This window comes from Chenopodium quinoa, unplaced genomic scaffold (assembly GCF_001683475.1).
Source record: "Chenopodium quinoa cultivar QQ74 unplaced genomic scaffold, ASM168347v1, whole genome shotgun sequence".
NCBI lineage: Eukaryota > Viridiplantae > Streptophyta > Magnoliopsida > Caryophyllales > Amaranthaceae > Chenopodium > Chenopodium quinoa.
The window spans coordinates 2317844-2337686 of record NW_018742770.1 but is presented as its reverse complement, the minus strand read 5'-3'; the positions used below and the strand labels follow the sequence as shown (position 1 = coordinate 2337686).

General features: G+C 32.9%; 2 protein-coding genes across 2 annotated transcripts; both read left to right on the top strand.

Annotated features, from left to right (window-relative positions):
* Positions 1-1262: 1262 nt before the first annotated feature.
* On the top strand, positions 1263-10544 carry LOC110724666 (probable rhamnogalacturonate lyase B). Its single transcript, XM_021904104.1, has 18 exons — positions 1263-1803; positions 1959-2058; positions 4500-4646; positions 5170-5230; positions 6481-6602; positions 6930-6989; positions 7150-7269; positions 7544-7663; positions 7795-7936; positions 8044-8214; positions 8326-8481; positions 8589-8695; positions 8831-8918; positions 9044-9185; positions 9296-9449; positions 9608-9724; positions 9934-10057; positions 10156-10544. Exons 3-18 carry the CDS (start codon positions 4543-4545, stop codon positions 10399-10401), a joined length of 2034 nt encoding a protein of 677 aa, XP_021759796.1. The 5' UTR covers positions 1263-1803; positions 1959-2058; positions 4500-4542; the 3' UTR covers positions 10402-10544.
* A 1936-nt stretch (positions 10545-12480) lies between these two features.
* LOC110724668 (actin-7) lies at positions 12481-17434 on the top strand. The gene is made up of 5 exons (XM_021904105.1): positions 12481-12675; positions 15183-15253; positions 15357-15750; positions 16335-16948; positions 17070-17434. Exons 2-5 carry the CDS (start codon positions 15194-15196, stop codon positions 17133-17135), a joined length of 1134 nt encoding a protein of 377 aa, XP_021759797.1. The 5' UTR covers positions 12481-12675; positions 15183-15193; the 3' UTR covers positions 17136-17434.
* Positions 17435-19843: the final 2409 nt, after the last annotated feature.

Here is a 19843-nt window from a genome sequence, read left to right as displayed (position 1 = left end):
GATGAAACTTTACCAAACCATATTTTCCTGTTTATTAGTGCTCTTGCCTTTTGCTTCACCCTTTACTTTAAATAATTAGTTCATGAAGAAGCCTTTAATTTGAAACTAATTACTTTTACTAGTGACAATTTGTTTGAGATTAAATTGTGATAGGTAAATATAAGTTAACTAGTTAAGCCGATAATGAACTGAGAGTAAAATTCAAGATTTGTGATTGCATTTCGTCTACATAAGCATGTAAGTTTTTATACACACTCGGATGCAAGATGCAGTAAGGTTATTTTTTGCTCATTTGATGTTTAAATAAGCAACAACCGTCCTCATTTAATCATCATAATAAGCAAAAAAAATACATTGGATGCACCATGCACCCAGGTATGTACGAGCACGTCTTCTGTCACCCTCCACCTCGCGCTTTCACCTACCTGGAGAGTTAACTGCCAAGTAGGATAAAACAACATAAGCAAGTGGCCAAAATTTGAAGGGCTTAGAATTATGGTAATTGACTTATTGTGCTCGTGACAAAGTCTTTTTCTCTGCATTATAATCAGTATCTCAAATTTCATTGAAGAAAAATGATAAACCAATTCACGGAGTAAGAATCTAAGAAAATTCCATAACACTTTTTTATTTTTATTTTTATTTTTGTCCTAATATAACTTAATCCTAACCAACTTTGAAACAGAAATTTGTAATAAAAAAAAAAAATAAAAAAAAAAAAATAAAAAAAAAAAAAAAAACTTTGAAACAGAAAAACATTTCAGCTTTGTCTTTGAGCAAAGTATATCTACCACAAAATATTAAGGGCCCCAACTATAGACAACCAAAAATGTCACATGCTTAGTTTCACACTTGAACACTATTTTGTAGTTTGGTACTACTTCAATGCTTTAAGTAATCATAGCATACTTTAAATTGTAAATAAAATGATAAATTTGAGATTTTTATATATCACTTAGTAGAAAAACGGTTCTAACATATTATTTTGTATGATCTATATATTACGACCGTTTTCTATTCCTTTTTTGTAAGTGACTTTATCGCATAAATTCTCGATTTGTATGAGAAACGTAAGAAAAATCACTTGTTTATTAAAGTCTAATGACTAACAGTTGTGAATTTTAGTGATCATCTGTAAGACTATAACAACGGTCTGTAAAAACACGAATTCTTGTCATGCATGAAAACTACATAAAATCTCGCCTACATCATCACGCTCTATGACTCCTTATTAGTTTATTATACCGGGCCAAAAAGTAAATGTATAAAAACTAACAACGGTGCGCCGTTAGATCCCTCTTATAATGTGACTTTCATTGGCCAAGAAAGTCATGGACCAACTAAACACACCTAAAGTTAGTTCTTATAACGTGTACATGAGTACATACATCTTTCTTCTCTCTCTCTCTTGCTTAGCTTTCCATTTCACAACAGCAGCATGTTGAGTTTGGGAAAGAAGCTAAGCTAAGATGGTGACTCCTATTTTCTCCAATTTTCAATAATTTTATTATTTTACCAACAGAATCTAAACAAGAAAAGTCGGCTCAATTTGAAAGAGTAAACTACAAGAAAGGATGCAATAAAATACAAGTAAAAAAAAAAAAAACACTATTTTTAGTATGTATAGTAAGAATGCTTTAATTCAATGTGAAGGCTTCTCTCAAACTAGATAATTTTTTTTATTAATTATTATTTGGTTTGCCAAACATTCTTTTATCTATACCCACCTTATAATATAAATTCCCATTTTCTTCCTACCACTCCATTTTTCTCCTCCATGCATACTACTACTACTACCCTCAGGTATGTAATTTAATTTTCGAGTTTTAGAGAGAGAAAGCGAGGAATATTATAGAATACTTTGTATATATTATTTTGTAAAATATTGGTATAATATTATTATATGGTGTGTATATATATGTGTAATTTACATGTATTGTGTATGAATTTGAAAGCAGAAAGAGGAAAAAGAGGGTCCAATTTCAAGTTGAAGGTTATTGGAATATGTTGTATGATTTGCCTACGCCATTACAAGTAGTTCATCTTCATCTTCTTCATGTAAGTTTTATTTCTCTATTTATCTAAAAGTTTCCTTGAATTTTCTTGACAAATAAATAAATAAAATGAAATAAATACCTTAAATTAGCTTAGTTTATGATGTTATATTGTTATGTATGTATCTTGTTTGTTGGGTCTATCAATTGCATAAGTAGGTGACACGGGCTTTGTCTTAACTACAAGTGCATTTTTACCTGAGGATAACCTCGATCACACCAATTTTGGATGTTACTCCGTACTTTTTTAACACGGTATAAAAATAATCGTACTCAATTGTCTACACTAATAAGGATGTAGTGTATTTGCTGCTGATTTTTGTTTAGCAGTTAATGAAAGCTATTGGTCTTGTCATCCTCGTAGTCATTTTTCCGAAAAGAAAAAAAAAAAAAAAAAAAAAAAAAAAAAGATAAAATGTACCAACGTTTTGTTTTTAATTAAAATTCTCTAATAGTCATACATATAAGGATAATTGTCCTTTATAAAAAATAGCTAACTATATTAGTTCGTCTATTATCTTAGATAATTATTACAGTATTAAAACTGATTTTTAAAAAAAAAAAATTAAAAAAAAAAAAAAAAAATCCTAAAAGGGCCACAATAATTGTCCATAAAGTTGTATTAGGTGGACTTGGACAATTAGAATGCCAATTTATGGCTTTCTAGCTGTTGAATATCAATTTAGTACACTTAGATTTTGTGTGCACTAGTTTCTCTAATAATAAGAACTAGTCCATGGTATGATTATGTACAACTAGTTCTATTACGGGTATTAGTTGTCAAGTTTCCATCAGTAATGTTACTTAACAACTGCAATATGGTAACTTCTTGGGATAATTGTTGTATGTCGGTACCCTTTAACACAGTCAGACTACAATACACTACGTTAGCCTTGTTTACATTATTGTCCATTTATCTTTGTATGTCTTTTAAATATATGCATTGAATGAAAACTGTAAAAAGAAAAATATGCTCTATAATTATTATCAATGTTTTCTTTTACATTTTCTCAAATTACGACCATATTTTTATGACTTAGTTTTAGCAACGATTTTTTTTTTTTTAATAAATATACCTCGGGATTATTTAAATTTAGATATTATAAGATATTTTGCCTTCCGATGGCCATTGCTAACGAAACTTAACATAATGATAATTGAACAGTTTTTTTTTAGCATATAAGAACAAATGTACATCCCAATACCCTTTTATTCATTTTGTTTTAATGTTTGTCACCTTTCCTTTGTATGTTTCTTTCCCTCTATTCCTTGTTCCCAATTGAGTAGTAACATTTGTAACTTATAAGTTTCACAACAATCCCGAAGTATATATAGTTCTTCTAGTTTGTTATTGTTTTCCTACCTCAAAAAATAATTAAGTATTGTCAAAAAAAAAAAAAAAAAAAGAAAAAGATTGTAAATTCTCAAGAAGTCAAAAAACTTGGTTTGATCATTAATGTGTATGTTGACGGTTAGAATCTTTTACATTAATCTCACTATTTAAGGTAAAAGATATGAGCTTTGAATGTTATCGATTTGATTTTATTACTTAATTGGTAGAAAAGGAATTACCGAATTATAATAAACTATATATGAGCTAATATCTTAGCTTGTTCACTTAATTATTGTTGAAATTATTATTTTTTTGAAATTATTGTTGCTAAATTTAATTAAATTATTTTTACTAAATAGAAATTAATTTTATTGAAGATGAAGTGAAATTATTTTTGTTGAACTAAAATCATTTTTTTACTGATTTTCAATTATATTTCTTCTCTAAACATACAAATTTACTGAACTGATAATTTTTTATTTTATTTTTTTTTTACAGAAATGAACCTATTTTAATGAACTGAAATTATATTTACCGCACTGAAATTATTTTTTCATAAAGAAAGAATAACAATTATTCAACTGTTTATTATTGTGTCAATAGATAATAGTTGTCCATGTCGCTTGTGAGTTGCTCGAGCTCAACTAGGTCAACATTTTATCTCAAAAAAATTCTCCTATTTGAACACTCATAATGCATAGAAAGCGAGTCATCTAAAAGTTTAAACAGGTTTATAGTTTTTTACCACTGTACATATAAAAAGCAATATGAATCAAGTGACAAATTAATCATCAAAATTAGTTAAAGAATGATTACGTGCTGATTTGATTTTGCCTAGATTATCCATCAAATTATTAAAGTTACCAAAGAACATTCAAATAAATCAAATATTATTAAAGTTACCAAAGAATAATCAAATCAAATATTATTAAAGTTACCAAAATTACTAATTTCTACTTTCATTGGTGCATCTACCCTTCATCTCCCATGTAGTTCAATTCCATTCACAATTTTTATAATACTATATATCTTTATACATTATATTATATGATATCTTATAATTAGCTCAAAATTAAGCAATTCTTAAACATTTTCATCTTGTTCTTCAACAGATCAATACTCATATCAACATACTTTTAATCTTTGTTGATAATCATGCAAGGAGCTCAAATTTGCCTTGCAATTGTGGTTCTGGTTAATTTCATGCAAATTTTGCATGCTAATTATATCACTACATCATCATCTATACAATGGACAAGGTATTATTAACCTCTTCATTCCCTCCTGGGAAACAATATGTTCTTTTTACGTGAAATAAAAATAATACTTTTTGGGGCTTGCCCCTCGTGTTAAAAAAAAAAAAAAATACTATAAGGTATTATGATCTTATTTTAATTGTTTATGATTTAATTTGCTCTTATTTTTTTTAATCTCATATGATAGGATCATCTTAATTATTCTTAGTAATAAGTTGCTTAAACAATGTGTATAGAAATATTATTTATATGGTATAATTTCTATAAGTCCAATTCATAACTTATTGTTATGTACAATTATGCTGCGAAAGGAGAAAATATTATATATAGTGACAAGCAATTTTCAGTAGTAAAAAATATTTTTGGTCATTTATTTAAAATAAGTGTTCATTCATGAAAATAAACTCATACATTTGTCATAAGTCAGTTTTAATTACTAAAAATTAAATTAATTGGCACAATTAATTTTGGGTTTTCACTAGACTCATACTACATTGCCTCGTGAATTATGATTTTGTACTTGTAGAAATTCAGAGGATGTCCAAGGCCCATCACAAGAGGTGCAACTTCATTATCAAGACAACCATGTAATCACTTACCTTCTCTCTTTTTTGTCTCTTCTTTCTTAAAAAAATAAAATTAATTGTTATTTTCTTCATGTGTACTATTATAGGAATATAGGTTGCATTCAGTCTCATACATTCGTGTTCAACTCAAATCTAACTCGTTTAATGATATCTAATTTGAAAATTATATGCAAGTAAAGGACTAAAGGTGAAAAACTTTAGTTTAAAAAGCCCATGACACTTTAATTTATGACTATTGTAATTAAGTTTACTCCGTTTCTTTAACTTGCAACACTGTCTCAAGGCTAGTAATTAAAGAAGGTAAATGACAACTTTATCAATATGATTTAACACTAGAAAAAGGAAAAGGATGGTATCTGTGTGTATAAATTATTTTGATAAATTAGTTCATTAGCATCATCTAATCTCCTCCTTGAATTATGTGTCATGAGGTAGTGCTGAAATTTAAAGAGACGGAAAAAGTACTTGATCACGTTAATTGTATTAATTTGTAAAAATAAACGTGATCATATAAAATGTTGTTGGATTAGTCAATATATATAACATTTAATCATGCCAATTAGCTATGATTTTTCTTATATATAATTTGAAGTTATCATGGTCACCGTTGTTTTTTTTGACATGAATAAGAGTCAAATTGTAGTAAAAAATTCGTAGTTCCACAAGAATACTTAATTCTCCGTAATTAAGGGCTTGTTCACTTCAGCTTAATTCTAGTCCAGTTCAATTCAATTTAACTCCAATCAGTTCAGCTCTTAATTTCCTTCTCTCATAAAATATTCATTTTAGTTCCGTTCAGTTCAAGTCACTTCAATAAATGTGAACATGCTCTAACTTGAGCAGAATATAGGTTTATTTTTATGTTGAAGATAATATACTCACTTCACATTTAATTTTTTTTATAATAGGCAAAAGCTAACAAACGCTTCAGGAATGTTAGATAAAATAACAATAAGTAAAAATATTAAACTAAAATGAACATTAATTACATGCGTGATTTTGTCATGGATTCTCAAATGTCTAACGCCTCAAAGCGTTTATTTCATAATAAATCTTTTAACCAATGATGTTCTGAGTCTTCTGGCCTATTGATTAAGTGTGAGAGTCGATAAGTCGCAGGTTCAAATCCTTCTACTTTTTTTTTTTTTGAAAGAATCCTTCTACCCCATTTGTAATGTCCTTGTCCTCACAACCAAAAATAAAATTAATAAACCTTTGAAATTTTTATCAATTGAAAATGGCTGTGACAGATTGTGTTGGACAACGGCATAATACAAGTGACACTATTAAATCCCGAGGGAAGTGTCACCAAAATTCAATACAATGGCATCGTTAATTTGCTTGAAGAGCTCAATGATGAATCCAACAGAGGGTAACCTTTCTATTTTTCCCCCCTTTTAATTTATCAATTTATCTTATTAGGTGTTTGCTTCTATTTTCACTTAATGGTACATTGAGTTGTGAATTGAACTTGTAGGACGTTTCACTAATTGAATTTTTCGCCCTGTTTTTCTCACCCAAAAAAAAAAAAAAAAAAAAATATCAGCCTGTTTTAAACTTATTTTTTTGAGGTAAAAGGAATAAGGTAGTGTAGTCTTATTGAACCTGAATTTTGTGTTTCTTCTAGGACGCCTTTTTCTTTCGAGTTTGTACCAATTGTATTATGTATGTATATAGCTTACGTGACTAAAATGTACAGGTATTGGGATATAGTCTGGAAAGGCGAAGGAGTTACAAGAAAAAAGGGCAACTTGGATAGGTACAAAACTTCCTTAGAACCACCCAATTAGGTGGTTGTTAAATTCGAGTTTTAGTGTACTTCTATGTAACAAACATTGTAATTCAATATACTTTCTGTATTACATTTCATATGCTAATAATAAAAATAAAAAAAAAACGTCGCGTTTTGGAGTGTGCAGGCTTGATGCAACAGATTTTAAGGTCATTGTGGAGACAAGTGAACAAGTAGAGGTCTCATTTACAAGAACATGGAACTCATCTCTTAAAACCAAACTTCCCCCTTTAAACATTGACAAAAGGTCCTACTTTCTATACTATGATAGTTCATCTTATTAGATTATTGACTTAAACTTGTTCAAAATCTAATTTAATTTGTACATTTTGTGTTATAGGTGTAACTTTTTTTTGTTACCGCATACATAAAATTTCATGCTCCCCTTTATGTTATGAATGAATCTTTCTGATCTTGTGAATGTCTAAGGTGATACAGTTGTTTTGGTACGAAAACGAGTAATTGAGTATTGTACAATACACTACTTTGTGCTAAGTCATGGAAATTTGATCTGTATGCAGGTTTGTTCTGCTTCGAGGTTCATCTGGCTTCTACACTTATGCTATCTATGAGCATCCAAAAGACTTTCCGGGTTTTACTCTGACAAATACTCGGCTTGCTTTTAAGCTCAACAAACTATGGTAAGATATGTGCATTGTAACATTATTCATGTGATCATGTCCCAAAGAGCATGTAACGTAATTTACTGTCATAAATTTATGGTACTAGTAAGTGATACTTGAACTAATATTTTGATTTATGGGGTGTACAGGTTTAACTACATGGCTATGTCAGATTACAGGCAAAGAAAACTGCCTCTTCCTGATGATCGTTCACCTAACAGAAGCGAGGCCTTAGCTTATCCTGAAGCTGTTTTACTTACCGACCCAATCGAGCCAGAGTTTAAAGGGGAGGTAAATTCTTATTTATTTTGATACAGCTACTGTACTATGATAGTTTGTCTCTGAATCAGAATTATGCGAAGATTTCTGACTAATATATCTTGTTTGGTAATGTATAGGTCGATGACAAATACCAATACTCGGGTGAAGCCAAAGACATCCAGGTACATGGGTGGATATGCAGCAATCCACCCACCGGACTCTGGCAGATCATTCCTAACAATGAGTTCCGGTCTGCTGGACCAACCAAACAATATCTGACATCCCATGTTGGCCCGACTTCCCTCTCAGTAAGTTGACTTAGTGTATAATTATGCCTATAATCTTCTAGTTGTGTGCATTGCTGATTATGTACTGTACAACATCTATTGTGCTCATGTGTCATGTGTGGTGATTATCAGGTACTCTTAAGTACTCATTACTCGGGTCAAGAACTAATGGCAGAATTTAAAGATGGAGAACCATGGAAAAAAGTTTTAGGGCCTCTTTTTGTGTATGCTAATTCTGCGAAAAATGAGAGTGACTCGCAGCAATTATGGGAGGATGCTAAACAGCAGGTTTCAAAGTTAGCTAATCAAGCAAAATTCCAATTTACGGGAACTGAAGAATAAATTGTCAGTTTTTTACTATAGTAGTAGTAAAATATGTTATAAACTTATTGCAGTTGAGTGTTGAGGCAAAGCGTTGGCCTTACACCTTTGCAGTTTCGGATGATTACCCATCAGCTGACCAGCGTGGCAGCATTAGTGGTAGTTTACTAGTCTATGATAGGTTAGTGAACACTTCATTGTGTAAATTTACTCTTTATTTTGGTGTTTTGTGTCATGCATTTTGTTCCTATATATATAATCTGTACTCCGATTCAGTCAATTTGAACTGATGTACTTTTATAATCCGTATTACTAGTTACCTGAAAACGAATACTTCAGCAAACAAAGCATATGTAGGGTTTGCAGCTCCAGGAGACGTTGGATCCTGGCAAAGAGAGAGCAAGGTAACTTAAGTTCTTGTACATAAAGATTCCAACTTCATGATATGTTTATAGTAACAAAACTCATTAATTTCTTAGCTACATTAACTTGAGTTTTTAACCAATTATGTAAGATGATCTCTTTCTAGGGATATCAATTCTGGACAACAACAGATGACAAAGGTCATTTCACCATAGAAAATATACGGCCTGGGAGCTACAATCTCTATGCTTGGGTTCCCGGCTTCATAGGAGATTACAAATACAACGACATAGTTGATATAACAGCAGGTCTGATATTGAACTCACATTGGTTTTCTTATGTCACAGGAGTATGTACAAAGATGAGCAAAAGTTAATGGTTTAAAAACTTATGCAAGTAAAATTTTCTTGGAAAACAGGACATGCTATTGATTTGGGCGATCTTGTGTATGATCATCCAAGAGACGGACCTATATTGTGGGAGATTGGCATACCAGATCGTTCTGCTGCAGAATTCTTTATTCCTGATCCTGATCCAAATCTTGTCAATAAACTCTATCTGACGCGTGACAGGTTAGTTTTCTATGGACTATAGGAATCATTTCACTTTATAATCTTGATTAAATTCTGTAATTACTTATTCTTGTTTTTGCTGTTCAAAACTTAAAAATAAAATGCACATCCATTGTTACAAAGATTAGTTTGATATAAGATGATCTTGTTATTAACAGGTATCGACAGTATGGTCTATGGCAAAGGTATACAGATTTGTATCCTGACGAAGATTTAATTTATACTGTTAATGTTAGCACCTATCAGAAAGATTGGTTCTTCGCTCAAGTTACTAGGTAAAGTTTCCTACTCGCTTTCTCCTCTCCATCTGATCTTTTATTCTTTTATTTCCACTCTAATTACCTCAAAATTATTTACTAAGTACTCTTCTTTAATTAGTTTTCTGAAGTACACTTTAATGACAAATGCACAACATTTTGGAACTAGACTAGACGCGTTCTTTTTTTGAAGGCCTAACCAAATAGCTTTGATCCAACTCTTTCAGGAACGTAAGCAACACGTATCAAGGAACAACATGGCAGATCAAATTCCAACTCGATAAACTCATCTCCTCTGGAACCTATTACTTGAGACTATCACTTGCATCAGCAACTGATTCAGAGTTACAGGTATCTACCAAATGCTAGTCTTTGTAATATCCCATCCTCTGAAACAATTCTGCAATCCTAATGCACTGACTAATTCATATGTGCATCCAACATTACAGGTTAGGATTAATGATCGACATGAAAATCCTCCGTTATTCACAACAGGACTAATAGGGCACGACAATACGATTGCTAGGCACGGCATCCATGGACTATATTGGCTTTACAATGTGACCATACCAGGCAACAAATTAGTGCAGGGTAATAATACCATTTTCTTGACACAAGTTTGGGGTCTTAGTCCTTGGAGAGGCATTTTGTATGACTACATTCGTCTCGAAGCTCCTGTTGCTGATGCCTACTAATTCTTTAATTGATTAGGTTCAAATTCATTGCTTATGCATGTAAATATACAAATTAAACACATTTTTGTGGAAAATAGGTGATTGGATTAGCTCTATTGAGCTCAAAGAGATATAATAGAAGAGAGATTTACATTAGTCTCTAAATTTTTTTGGCTCTTGTCAGCTAATTTTCCAGATGTTTGTAGGAAAAGAAGGCAGGAAGATTTATATTGCTATGATAATTAAATAAATTACTTTTAGATCATAAAGTGGCTTCATGTTTTCTTAAAGCAATTTATTGTTGAGCTTGGTTTATTTTTGTAAGATTTTTGGACAAGAATCATGCAATAAATTTAAAAAGGAGTATTAGAGTGTGAAGTCTTGAATATGGGTCTGTTCTCATTGACTGAACTCAGTTGAACTGAACTGAAGTGAAAAAACAGTCATATTATTACATTGGACTATTGGAGTGATAGATAATAGTAGGAATGGTAACGGGTCGGATGTAGCTAAATCTGAATCCGATCCATTTAGTAAACGGACCCTGGACTCAGATCTGAATCCGATCCGACTCGTGATTTCCGGATCCAAATCCAGTCCGTTTATATGGACCTTCGAAATAATCCGAATATTTTTTTTTTTTGTAATGTAACATATATCTATAATTGCTTGTATTGTCATACCAAGTAAAGTATAAACATAACAAATTTAAATTATGTAGAAAGTTACATAATAAATTTTGCTACAAAACAAACAAACAATTGTCCCAAGTTATAAAGAATATGCTCATACTCTCGGATTCAGACTCGGATCGGACTCCGTCGGACTTTGCGTAGGGTCCAAGTCCGATCCGCCTCCTATTCGGATTCGGATCTATTTTATCGGATTTGGACTAATTTTAAACGGATTATCGGATTTTTTTTCTCCGGATCGGATCAGATTCGAATCGAAATCGGATTAAATTGCCATCCCTAGATAATAGACACCCTTTACACATTTAGTAGCTATAAAGTACTTTTGTTTACGTTTAGGTTAATTTTCTTTATTCATTATTTCTATGATCCACACGTAAGAAACTATGTAGTACTCAGTAAGAAGAGTTTGTAAGCCATGGGACTTTTGATTTGTCCCTAAGGACAAAGAACTAGAAGTCTAGAACAGTACATGTTAATTAAAAATTGTTTATGTTAAGAATTGAACTTATTAGATCTATTAGGAAATGAATAAAGAGTTATACCATTTTTGCTATTTGATAATTTTGCTTATTTATTCTTTTTAAATATATGTAGGCCATGAGAATGCTCGAGTAGAAGCCATATTATTTTCTTAGACTTAATCTAAAATAAAAGTCAAATTCATGTACATAAATTATAAATACATATATATGAAAACTGTAATATTATAAGATTATGTAACATATCAACTCGGGACAGCACCCGAACTACACACTACTTTATAACTTAAACCGTGCTTCTAACCCCTTTGCAAATCATATTTGTGACTTCACTAAATTCCTAAAATGTATTATGGAGTACGTATTATATTATCTCAACCTAAAATCTGCATGTTACAAGGTAAAGCACTAAAGCCATTAAATTGTTGGATGATAAAAAATAATAATAATAATAATAATAATAATAATAATAAACTCAACACTTTCCTTACTTACTACCCCCTCCGTCCCCGAATGATAGTCACTTTTGGGTGAAAATCACGAGAATTAAGGAGAAATAAATAAAGTACATAGGAATTAAAATTCAATCATTTGCAAAACAAAAAGAAGAGAGAGAAACTCATTGTCATTAAAAAGGGAGACAACTCATTCAATTAAGGTCATTTTATGTCATTGTATGGGACCTAAAATTGTGAAATGTGACTAACATTTTGGGTGTCCAAAAATGGAAATAGTGACTATCATTCGGGGACGGGGGGAGTATGACAATAACACCTCCATTTAATGATAATACAAGTAATTATTACACTCATTAGGGTTGCCTAAATTGCCAATATGAAAACCTTAATTTTTTTTTTTTTTTGAAATATTAATTTAATTGTTTTATCACACACAAATTCATTGAAATATTAATTTAATTTTTTTATCACACACAAATTCATACACTGGATTTATTCTCTCATTCAAAAACATTTGAATAAAACGACAGCGCACCATCAATATATTCCGCCAATCTCGCTGTCACTCTCTCCAATTCTCTTCTCTTTCTCTCTCCTCTCACTCTCTCTCTCTCTCTTCTCTCTCTGTTCTTCATTTTGCAGGGCATCTTCCTTACTCTAAAGGTAAAATCTTTTTTCGGAATATTTTTCTTTTTCATCATATCATTTCAATTTGTTTTTGTTCTTAATCTTGTTTAATATTTACATGTTTTTGTTGATTTAAATTTTGAATTTGTTGCGTTTATAATTTTTTAGAAATGAATTTGCTTCATCGATTTTCGTGCATGAGCTTGAATTAATGTTTAAATTTGTAGAAATTTTGTTGGTCCGATCTATTGTTATATTTTGCTTTAATTATTATGCTTTTTAACCTGTGATATAAATTGAACCCATAGTTTAAAATCAATTATATAAATTTAAAATGAGTTGTGCTTTGTTTAGGGTAAGGGTTTTAGGTTAGAGTGTTAGATAGTATGTTGGAATTTGTTGTAGTTTATTTGAGTGATTTATGATGGAGTAAATCAGAATAATAGTTTGCATGTTATTGAAAACACCCGAAGAATTAACTAGAGAATCTTGTCTATGGTGGGGTTTGGGGAGGTCTAAATGTGTATCTTACGCCGCTGCCTTTGGTTCTATACAATCGTAAGTCGTAATCGGTAGCTTTCGGCTTGATTGTTAGTTCTATATAATTGTATGTTGTAACCGGTAGCTTTCGGCTTGATTGTTGGTTGGTAGGTTGGATTTTAGTGTTAAGGGCCGTCTTTTTCGTATTATGAAGGCGCCCTCGGATTTATTGTAATAACTTTGACTGGTAATTTTTTTTACAATATATACATTGTAGCCAAAATTGTAAAAGTAATTGTGTGGTTAATTTTTGTGAAATCAAATTGAGAGAAGTAATGGATGAAGTTTCTTCTTTTACGATGTCATATCATATGTTTTGAATAGAACGGATTGATTGCTTAATCTATTGGCTCTAGACTCTAGTCCTATGTGTAATGGATGAAGTTTCTTCTTTTATGGTGTCATATGTTTTGAATCTTAAGGATTGATTGTTTAATCTTTTGGCTCTAGTCCTATGTGTATTAATTGAGTTGGTTCAATAACTCCTTTTGGTCAATTAGGACATGAGAAGTGATGTATGGTATGTGGTGTAATGCCTATTGCTTGACTTTTGATAACAGAGTGAGGGGGAGAATTAGATCTTCTGAGTGGTATTGGAATGTGTTGTGCTTCAATAAACGTTGTCCGGACCCTTAGATGTGAAATAGTTTACAAGTTTAACATGTTGTGGAAATTATGTTTGCTTCTAATCCAAAATGAGATTTCAAGTATCCCGAGTCACTTGATCCATATAGGTTTTGCCTAACTAGTTTTTATTTCCCATGGGAAAACTGGCAGGAACTAACAACTGGTGAACTTGTAAAATTGGCAGAATGTCCTTATCCATGCTATTATATTTTTTTATTTTTTTTATTTTTATTTTTTTCCCCCTTGTCTTATCTCCCTTTTTTGCTTTAATGAACAATGTTCCTGGAATCCTAGCCCATTTGGATCTCGATTATAAGATAAATGGCCCAAGGCTTGAAACTAAACAAAAGGCGCTAAGAGGCCACCTTCACTAACCAGGGATTTTAAGGTGAGGAGAAATGGACTTCTAAGCTCATGGGTGGCTGGGTGGGGAAGGTGCAAACTCTAGCCACTCAGGGATACGGATGTTGGCGTAGCAGTTATATTAGAGGCCCTTGATTTTTCCAGTGTGTAGTTTGGTTTTTCTTTGATTTGATCAAAGTTTATGTTGTCTTGACTGTTGAAAGTTGTAGTATCTTTATTTTGTTGCTTATAAATCTAGACTATAGATAGGCAAGTAATTTGCATCATGATGGTGGTGGTTTAGGTTTATGATGTTTTTTATGTGAAATTTTAACACGAAAGAGCAATATAGCAAATGTTAATCATCATAGATGATGCGTACGTTGAGGAAGCATTTGTGCTACTTGAATTTGATTTGAGGTCTAAATTTTGTTGCCCTTGCATGAGAATTTAATCATCTACAATATGCTCTTTGCTTTGAGCTCTATTGGGATTTGGGAATTCTCTTATGTTCAAATATAAGTTAGGTGCAGGTTGATTTTTTCACCATGTGAAATCAAAAAATAGTTGTTTCTCCTAACTTTTTTGATTACTAAGTCCCTATCAGATTAAGTAAACTATTGAAAAATTCATTGTATTTCCATCACATTTTACTTGTCTAACTTTCCTTCGTGATGGATATGCTTTTTTTTATTTTAACTTAGGTGTAATTTTTGAAATTTCAATTTACTAGAAATTAGATCCAGTCTATGAGTCATTTATGATTTAATAAAGTTGGATGATTTGCATATCTAAAGTTATTTTCAAAAGACAAGTGGGTTATTTTTTTCAAAAAGACATTTTACTGATTACATTTGAAGCAGTCTATCAGATCGCTGAAGTTTTAGGGATCAGTTTAAAAAACAGTGTGGGGTAAGGGATAGCAACTTGACAAGTTTTATATGATTGATGTCACTTGTTCACTTCTAGATTTTCAAATTCTTAATAAGAATTGATGTTTACTTAACCTTTTGATTTACACTTTTTTTGTGTAGCATAAAGAAGGATGGCTGACGGAGAGGATATTCAACCCCTTGTCTGTGATAATGGAACCGGAATGGTTAAGGTGACATTTTATATTGTATTTTTTCCCTTTCTTTATGTAGTTTACTTAACGTCTTTTGAGAAATTTGAAGTGTTGAATTAATTCAATCTACTTTCCTTGACAGGCTGGGTTTGCTGGAGATGATGCACCAAGAGCAGTTTTCCCAAGTATTGTTGGTCGTCCCAGGCACACTGGTGTCATGGTTGGTATGGGCCAAAAGGATGCATATGTTGGAGATGAAGCTCAGTCTAAAAGAGGTATTTTGACATTGAAATACCCAATTGAGCATGGTATTGTTAGCAACTGGGATGACATGGAAAAGATCTGGCACCACACCTTCTACAATGAACTTCGTGTTGCTCCTGAAGAGCATCCCGTCTTGCTAACTGAGGCCCCACTGAACCCCAAGGCTAACAGGGAGAAGATGACTCAGATTATGTTTGAGACATTCAATGTTCCTGCTATGTATGTTGCCATTCAAGCCGTTCTCTCACTCTATGCCAGTGGTCGTACTACAGGTTGGTAGTGATTTAATCACAAATCATTATTTTTTGTATCGTAACCTTTATCTGGTGATTCCACATTTACACTATGCTAAATTTTTTCGTTGCAAAGGTTTCATTTCCCACTTTCAATACGTTCTGTGTCAAAACTCTTGCCAACCTGATTTTATGTTCCCCATTTTTTCTGCTTGTTCCTCTGCTGATAAACTTCATTTCATGGAAATGACATAAAAGTCTAAAACTGATAAAAGGGCATGTCACTGCGTTTCAGAACCTTCTCGACCTCGTTTAGAATCACTTGGTGAACAAAGTGATTTACCTGATATTTATAACCTTTCTTACTTCTAGGCTCTTGCCTCACTTGGACCATATTGTCTTAAAAAACCCACCTATTTACTCTAATGATCTCTTTTAAAATTTAAAATTCAGATGTTGTAGGTCTCATATCCATCTGGTGTTCTGCTGTCATTTTTTTCACTTTCTTTCAGATGTTTAATTGTTCCTACTTTCTGACTATATGCATTTTTTTGCTTTTTCTGTGTTTTCCTTCTCATTTCTGTTTTCTTCTTGTTTCCTGAATTTTTTGGTCTTCTTAACAGGTATTGTACTCGATTCTGGTGATGGTGTGAGCCACACTGTGCCAATCTACGAGGGTTACGCTCTTCCTCATGCTATCCTCCGTCTGGATCTTGCTGGTCGTGATCTTACTGATTATCTCATGAAAATTCTTACCGAGAGAGGTTACATGTTCACAACATCTGCTGAACGGGAAATTGTTCGTGATATTAAAGAGAAACTAGCCTACGTTGCTCTTGATTATGAACAGGAGGCAGAGACGGCCAAGAGCAGCTCTGTAATAGAGAAGAACTACGAGCTACCTGATGGTCAGGTGATCACAATTGGAGCTGAGAGATTCCGGTGCCCAGAGGTCCTCTTCCAGCCTTCACTAGTCGGAATGGAGTCCTCTGGTATCCATGAAACAACCTACAACTCCATTATGAAGTGTGATGTCGACATCAGGAAGGACCTTTACGGTAACATTGTGCTCAGTGGTGGTTCAACTATGTTCCCTGGTATCGCTGATCGTATGAGCAAAGAGATTACTGCTCTTGCCCCTAATAGCATGAAGATCAAGGTTGTTGCTCCACCTGAGAGAAAGTACAGTGTGTGGATAGGAGGATCTATCCTTGCATCACTTAGCACATTCCAACAGGTACTGCCCCTTCTCCCTTTCCCCTTGTACCACAATTCCAATGCACTTTATGATTCTGTCGAGGAGAATTATTAGAGTTATTCAGGGTAGTACATTAATATATATCCTCAATATTTTGCAGATGTGGATCTCCAAGGGTGAGTATGATGAGTCTGGCCCATCAATCGTTCATCGTAAGTGCTTCTAAGTCGTGTTTCCGAAATTATTGGCCTAAAATCCCCCCCCCCCACCTCTGCCTCTAGGAACATACCAGTGTGGTGGAACTTTTAAAGTCTTGTATAATTTTAGTTTGGTTGAGATGAATTTAAGCTTAGTTACTACGGATTTTGTAGGATATTAAGGAACAGAATTGTTACTGTTGTTGGGTGCTTGTAACTGCAATTTAATGATATTTCGTTTGTAACTTTGTTTGGTGGTTTGTTAAAATTTGCTATGATAGGAGTTGGTCCTTCGTACATCAAGCTCGAATTAAGGGTTTTGGTAGCTTCCTTATTGAATTTGTCTTGTATGAGAGTTTTCGCATTGTATATTGTATTGATTACCTACAAAGGCGATTTTCACACGAAAGAAAACACATTTTCTGAATTGAGATTTTGTTTTACATTTTAATGTTATTTTTCAACTGTCAAGTATAGTTCTTTATATTATGCATTAGTGTTGTTTTTTAAATAATTTGTTTTAGGGTTTATTATTTTCCCTCTCTAATTTAAGCTACTCACCCTAGTTGATTTAACATTTGAATTTTGGACTTTTGAAGAGTATTTTTGTACCCCATTAATTCATTATATAGTGTGTTCTGATTTTGTATAGTTGCAATTACTTGCTAGTACTTATTTTTTATAGGTTGGGTTTGGGTTGGTCGAGCCTTAAGTTTGGGTTTGAAGTGTTTTTGAATAACACTGTTCATGGGCTTTGAAGATTTCAAGTTGGTCTATTCTTGGTATGGTGATGTGGTATAGGGTTTTGGGTAGTGTCAATTTTGACAAATTTTGAATGATCTCCTAAAATTGTCTCGAGTTATATATACCCTTTCGGTCCCTTCGAGTTTGTCCCACGATTCCAAGACGACATAAAATGAAAATTGGGCAATCTTTCTAAGGGACGAAGTACTAGTAAATTTTTTTTACTAAAACAGACGGATCTACCCTTCACCCATGTTTAATGGTGCTCCATGCCTACCCCCCATCACCACCCCCACTACCTAAGTTTGCCCATTTTCCTTCCATGATTTATCCCTTTTGATTTAGCCCCATACAATATAACAATAAATTATCAGAGTTCGCTCTATTCTTACATTCACTACATTTGATCCCCAGACCGAAGGAGATAAAGGGTGTAATCAACTACGGAGTACTCCATACTCTACGGAATACTCCATACTCGTATTAGCGAGGTAGTTATGTGTGGGCGTAATCTTAGGCTACAATTATGATGCTTTGAACTATAACTTGAGCTAGAAATCTTGGACCCCGAGAACCTGGGTCTTGTTAAATGCAGGGCCATTAAAAGTTACCTGGTTATAAATTGTCTCATCCAAACACAAGAGAGCTCGTAGGAAAGAGTTGTGACACTTGAAACCAAGAAGAAAAAAATTATTGAGACTTTTTTGTACATGATTTTAAGGTCATTATTCAGGTGGTGTTTGAGCACGAAATCATTGAAATGACCAATTATACACCGAACAAAGCAACAAAATGGATTGTGTTTCGATTTAAGGGAGAATATTTTGAAATAGATGATTTGGAGATACATTGAAGCTGACAAATAGAGATGGCATCTTTGTTGTTTCATGTCTCATTGTCCTTGGAATCATGTTATGCTAATATAAGGGTGTGTTTTGGATATTTGTTATGGGAAAATTTAGTTCATTGGGTATGAGTATGAGAACAATGAGGAAGTCTTAATATATTACCGTTAGACACAAGCAAAATTGTATTACTGAAAGTCCTAATAGTTTTACTGAGATATTTTTTTAAGTAGTACTAAGAGTGTCTTTTATACTACTGAAATCATATGTAGTATTACTGTTTCAGTAGTACTATATGATCTCTGTCAAAATGTCATAATTTACAAAATTGTCATTGTTATGTATTTACTTGTGCATAACTGTGAGGTCCTGGGAAGCACTTTGAGAACAATATACATGTTGATCACTTAGATCAAGATTTTCGATAGAGGTGTGCATGGGGCGGGGCGGGCATAAACTCAATTCGTGTTGTATTGAGTTACGATGGTACCTGTGGCACAAGTCATACAATACACTAGTAGTGGGCAAACCTCGTTTGTGTTAAGTTAGACTAACATGGGCTTGTCTTCCTCAATTTGATGTTCATAACAAGAAGGTTGTCACCCTCGTTTTGCATCTTCTTGATTCCAATGCGACAATGGACGAAGTAGCTCCCCAAGTGGGAGTTGTTGGGTGCTTCGACATTAGTTGTGTTGTCTCGGCCCATGCCAAATCTTAATTTGCTTTGATCGAACCATTAAAGTTGAATTTAGCGTAGCCTGTTTGCAGCTCCCATACAAGAAGCTACGGTGGCTTTTGGGAAATTTGAATGATATGAATGTGAATTTTGGAAAGGAGTCTAACTGTCTAAGGTTTCTTCATTTAATTAGAGGTCTTTATATCTTTCCATATACTCAATAGTCCATAGAACTATGAAGCTAGTGACATTATGGTTGGAAACTTTAAGGCCAATTTTAACATGCCTTGTAAAATGAATTGAAGGTAGGGCTGGCAAACCCTGACCCGACACGAAAACCCGATCCGTACCCGACCCGAAGTTACTGAGAGAGACCCGAACCCGACCTGAACCGAACCCGAACAACCCGAATTCGACCCGATTTGACCCAAATTTCATATTTCGTAATAATATTAAGTTTTACACTATTTTT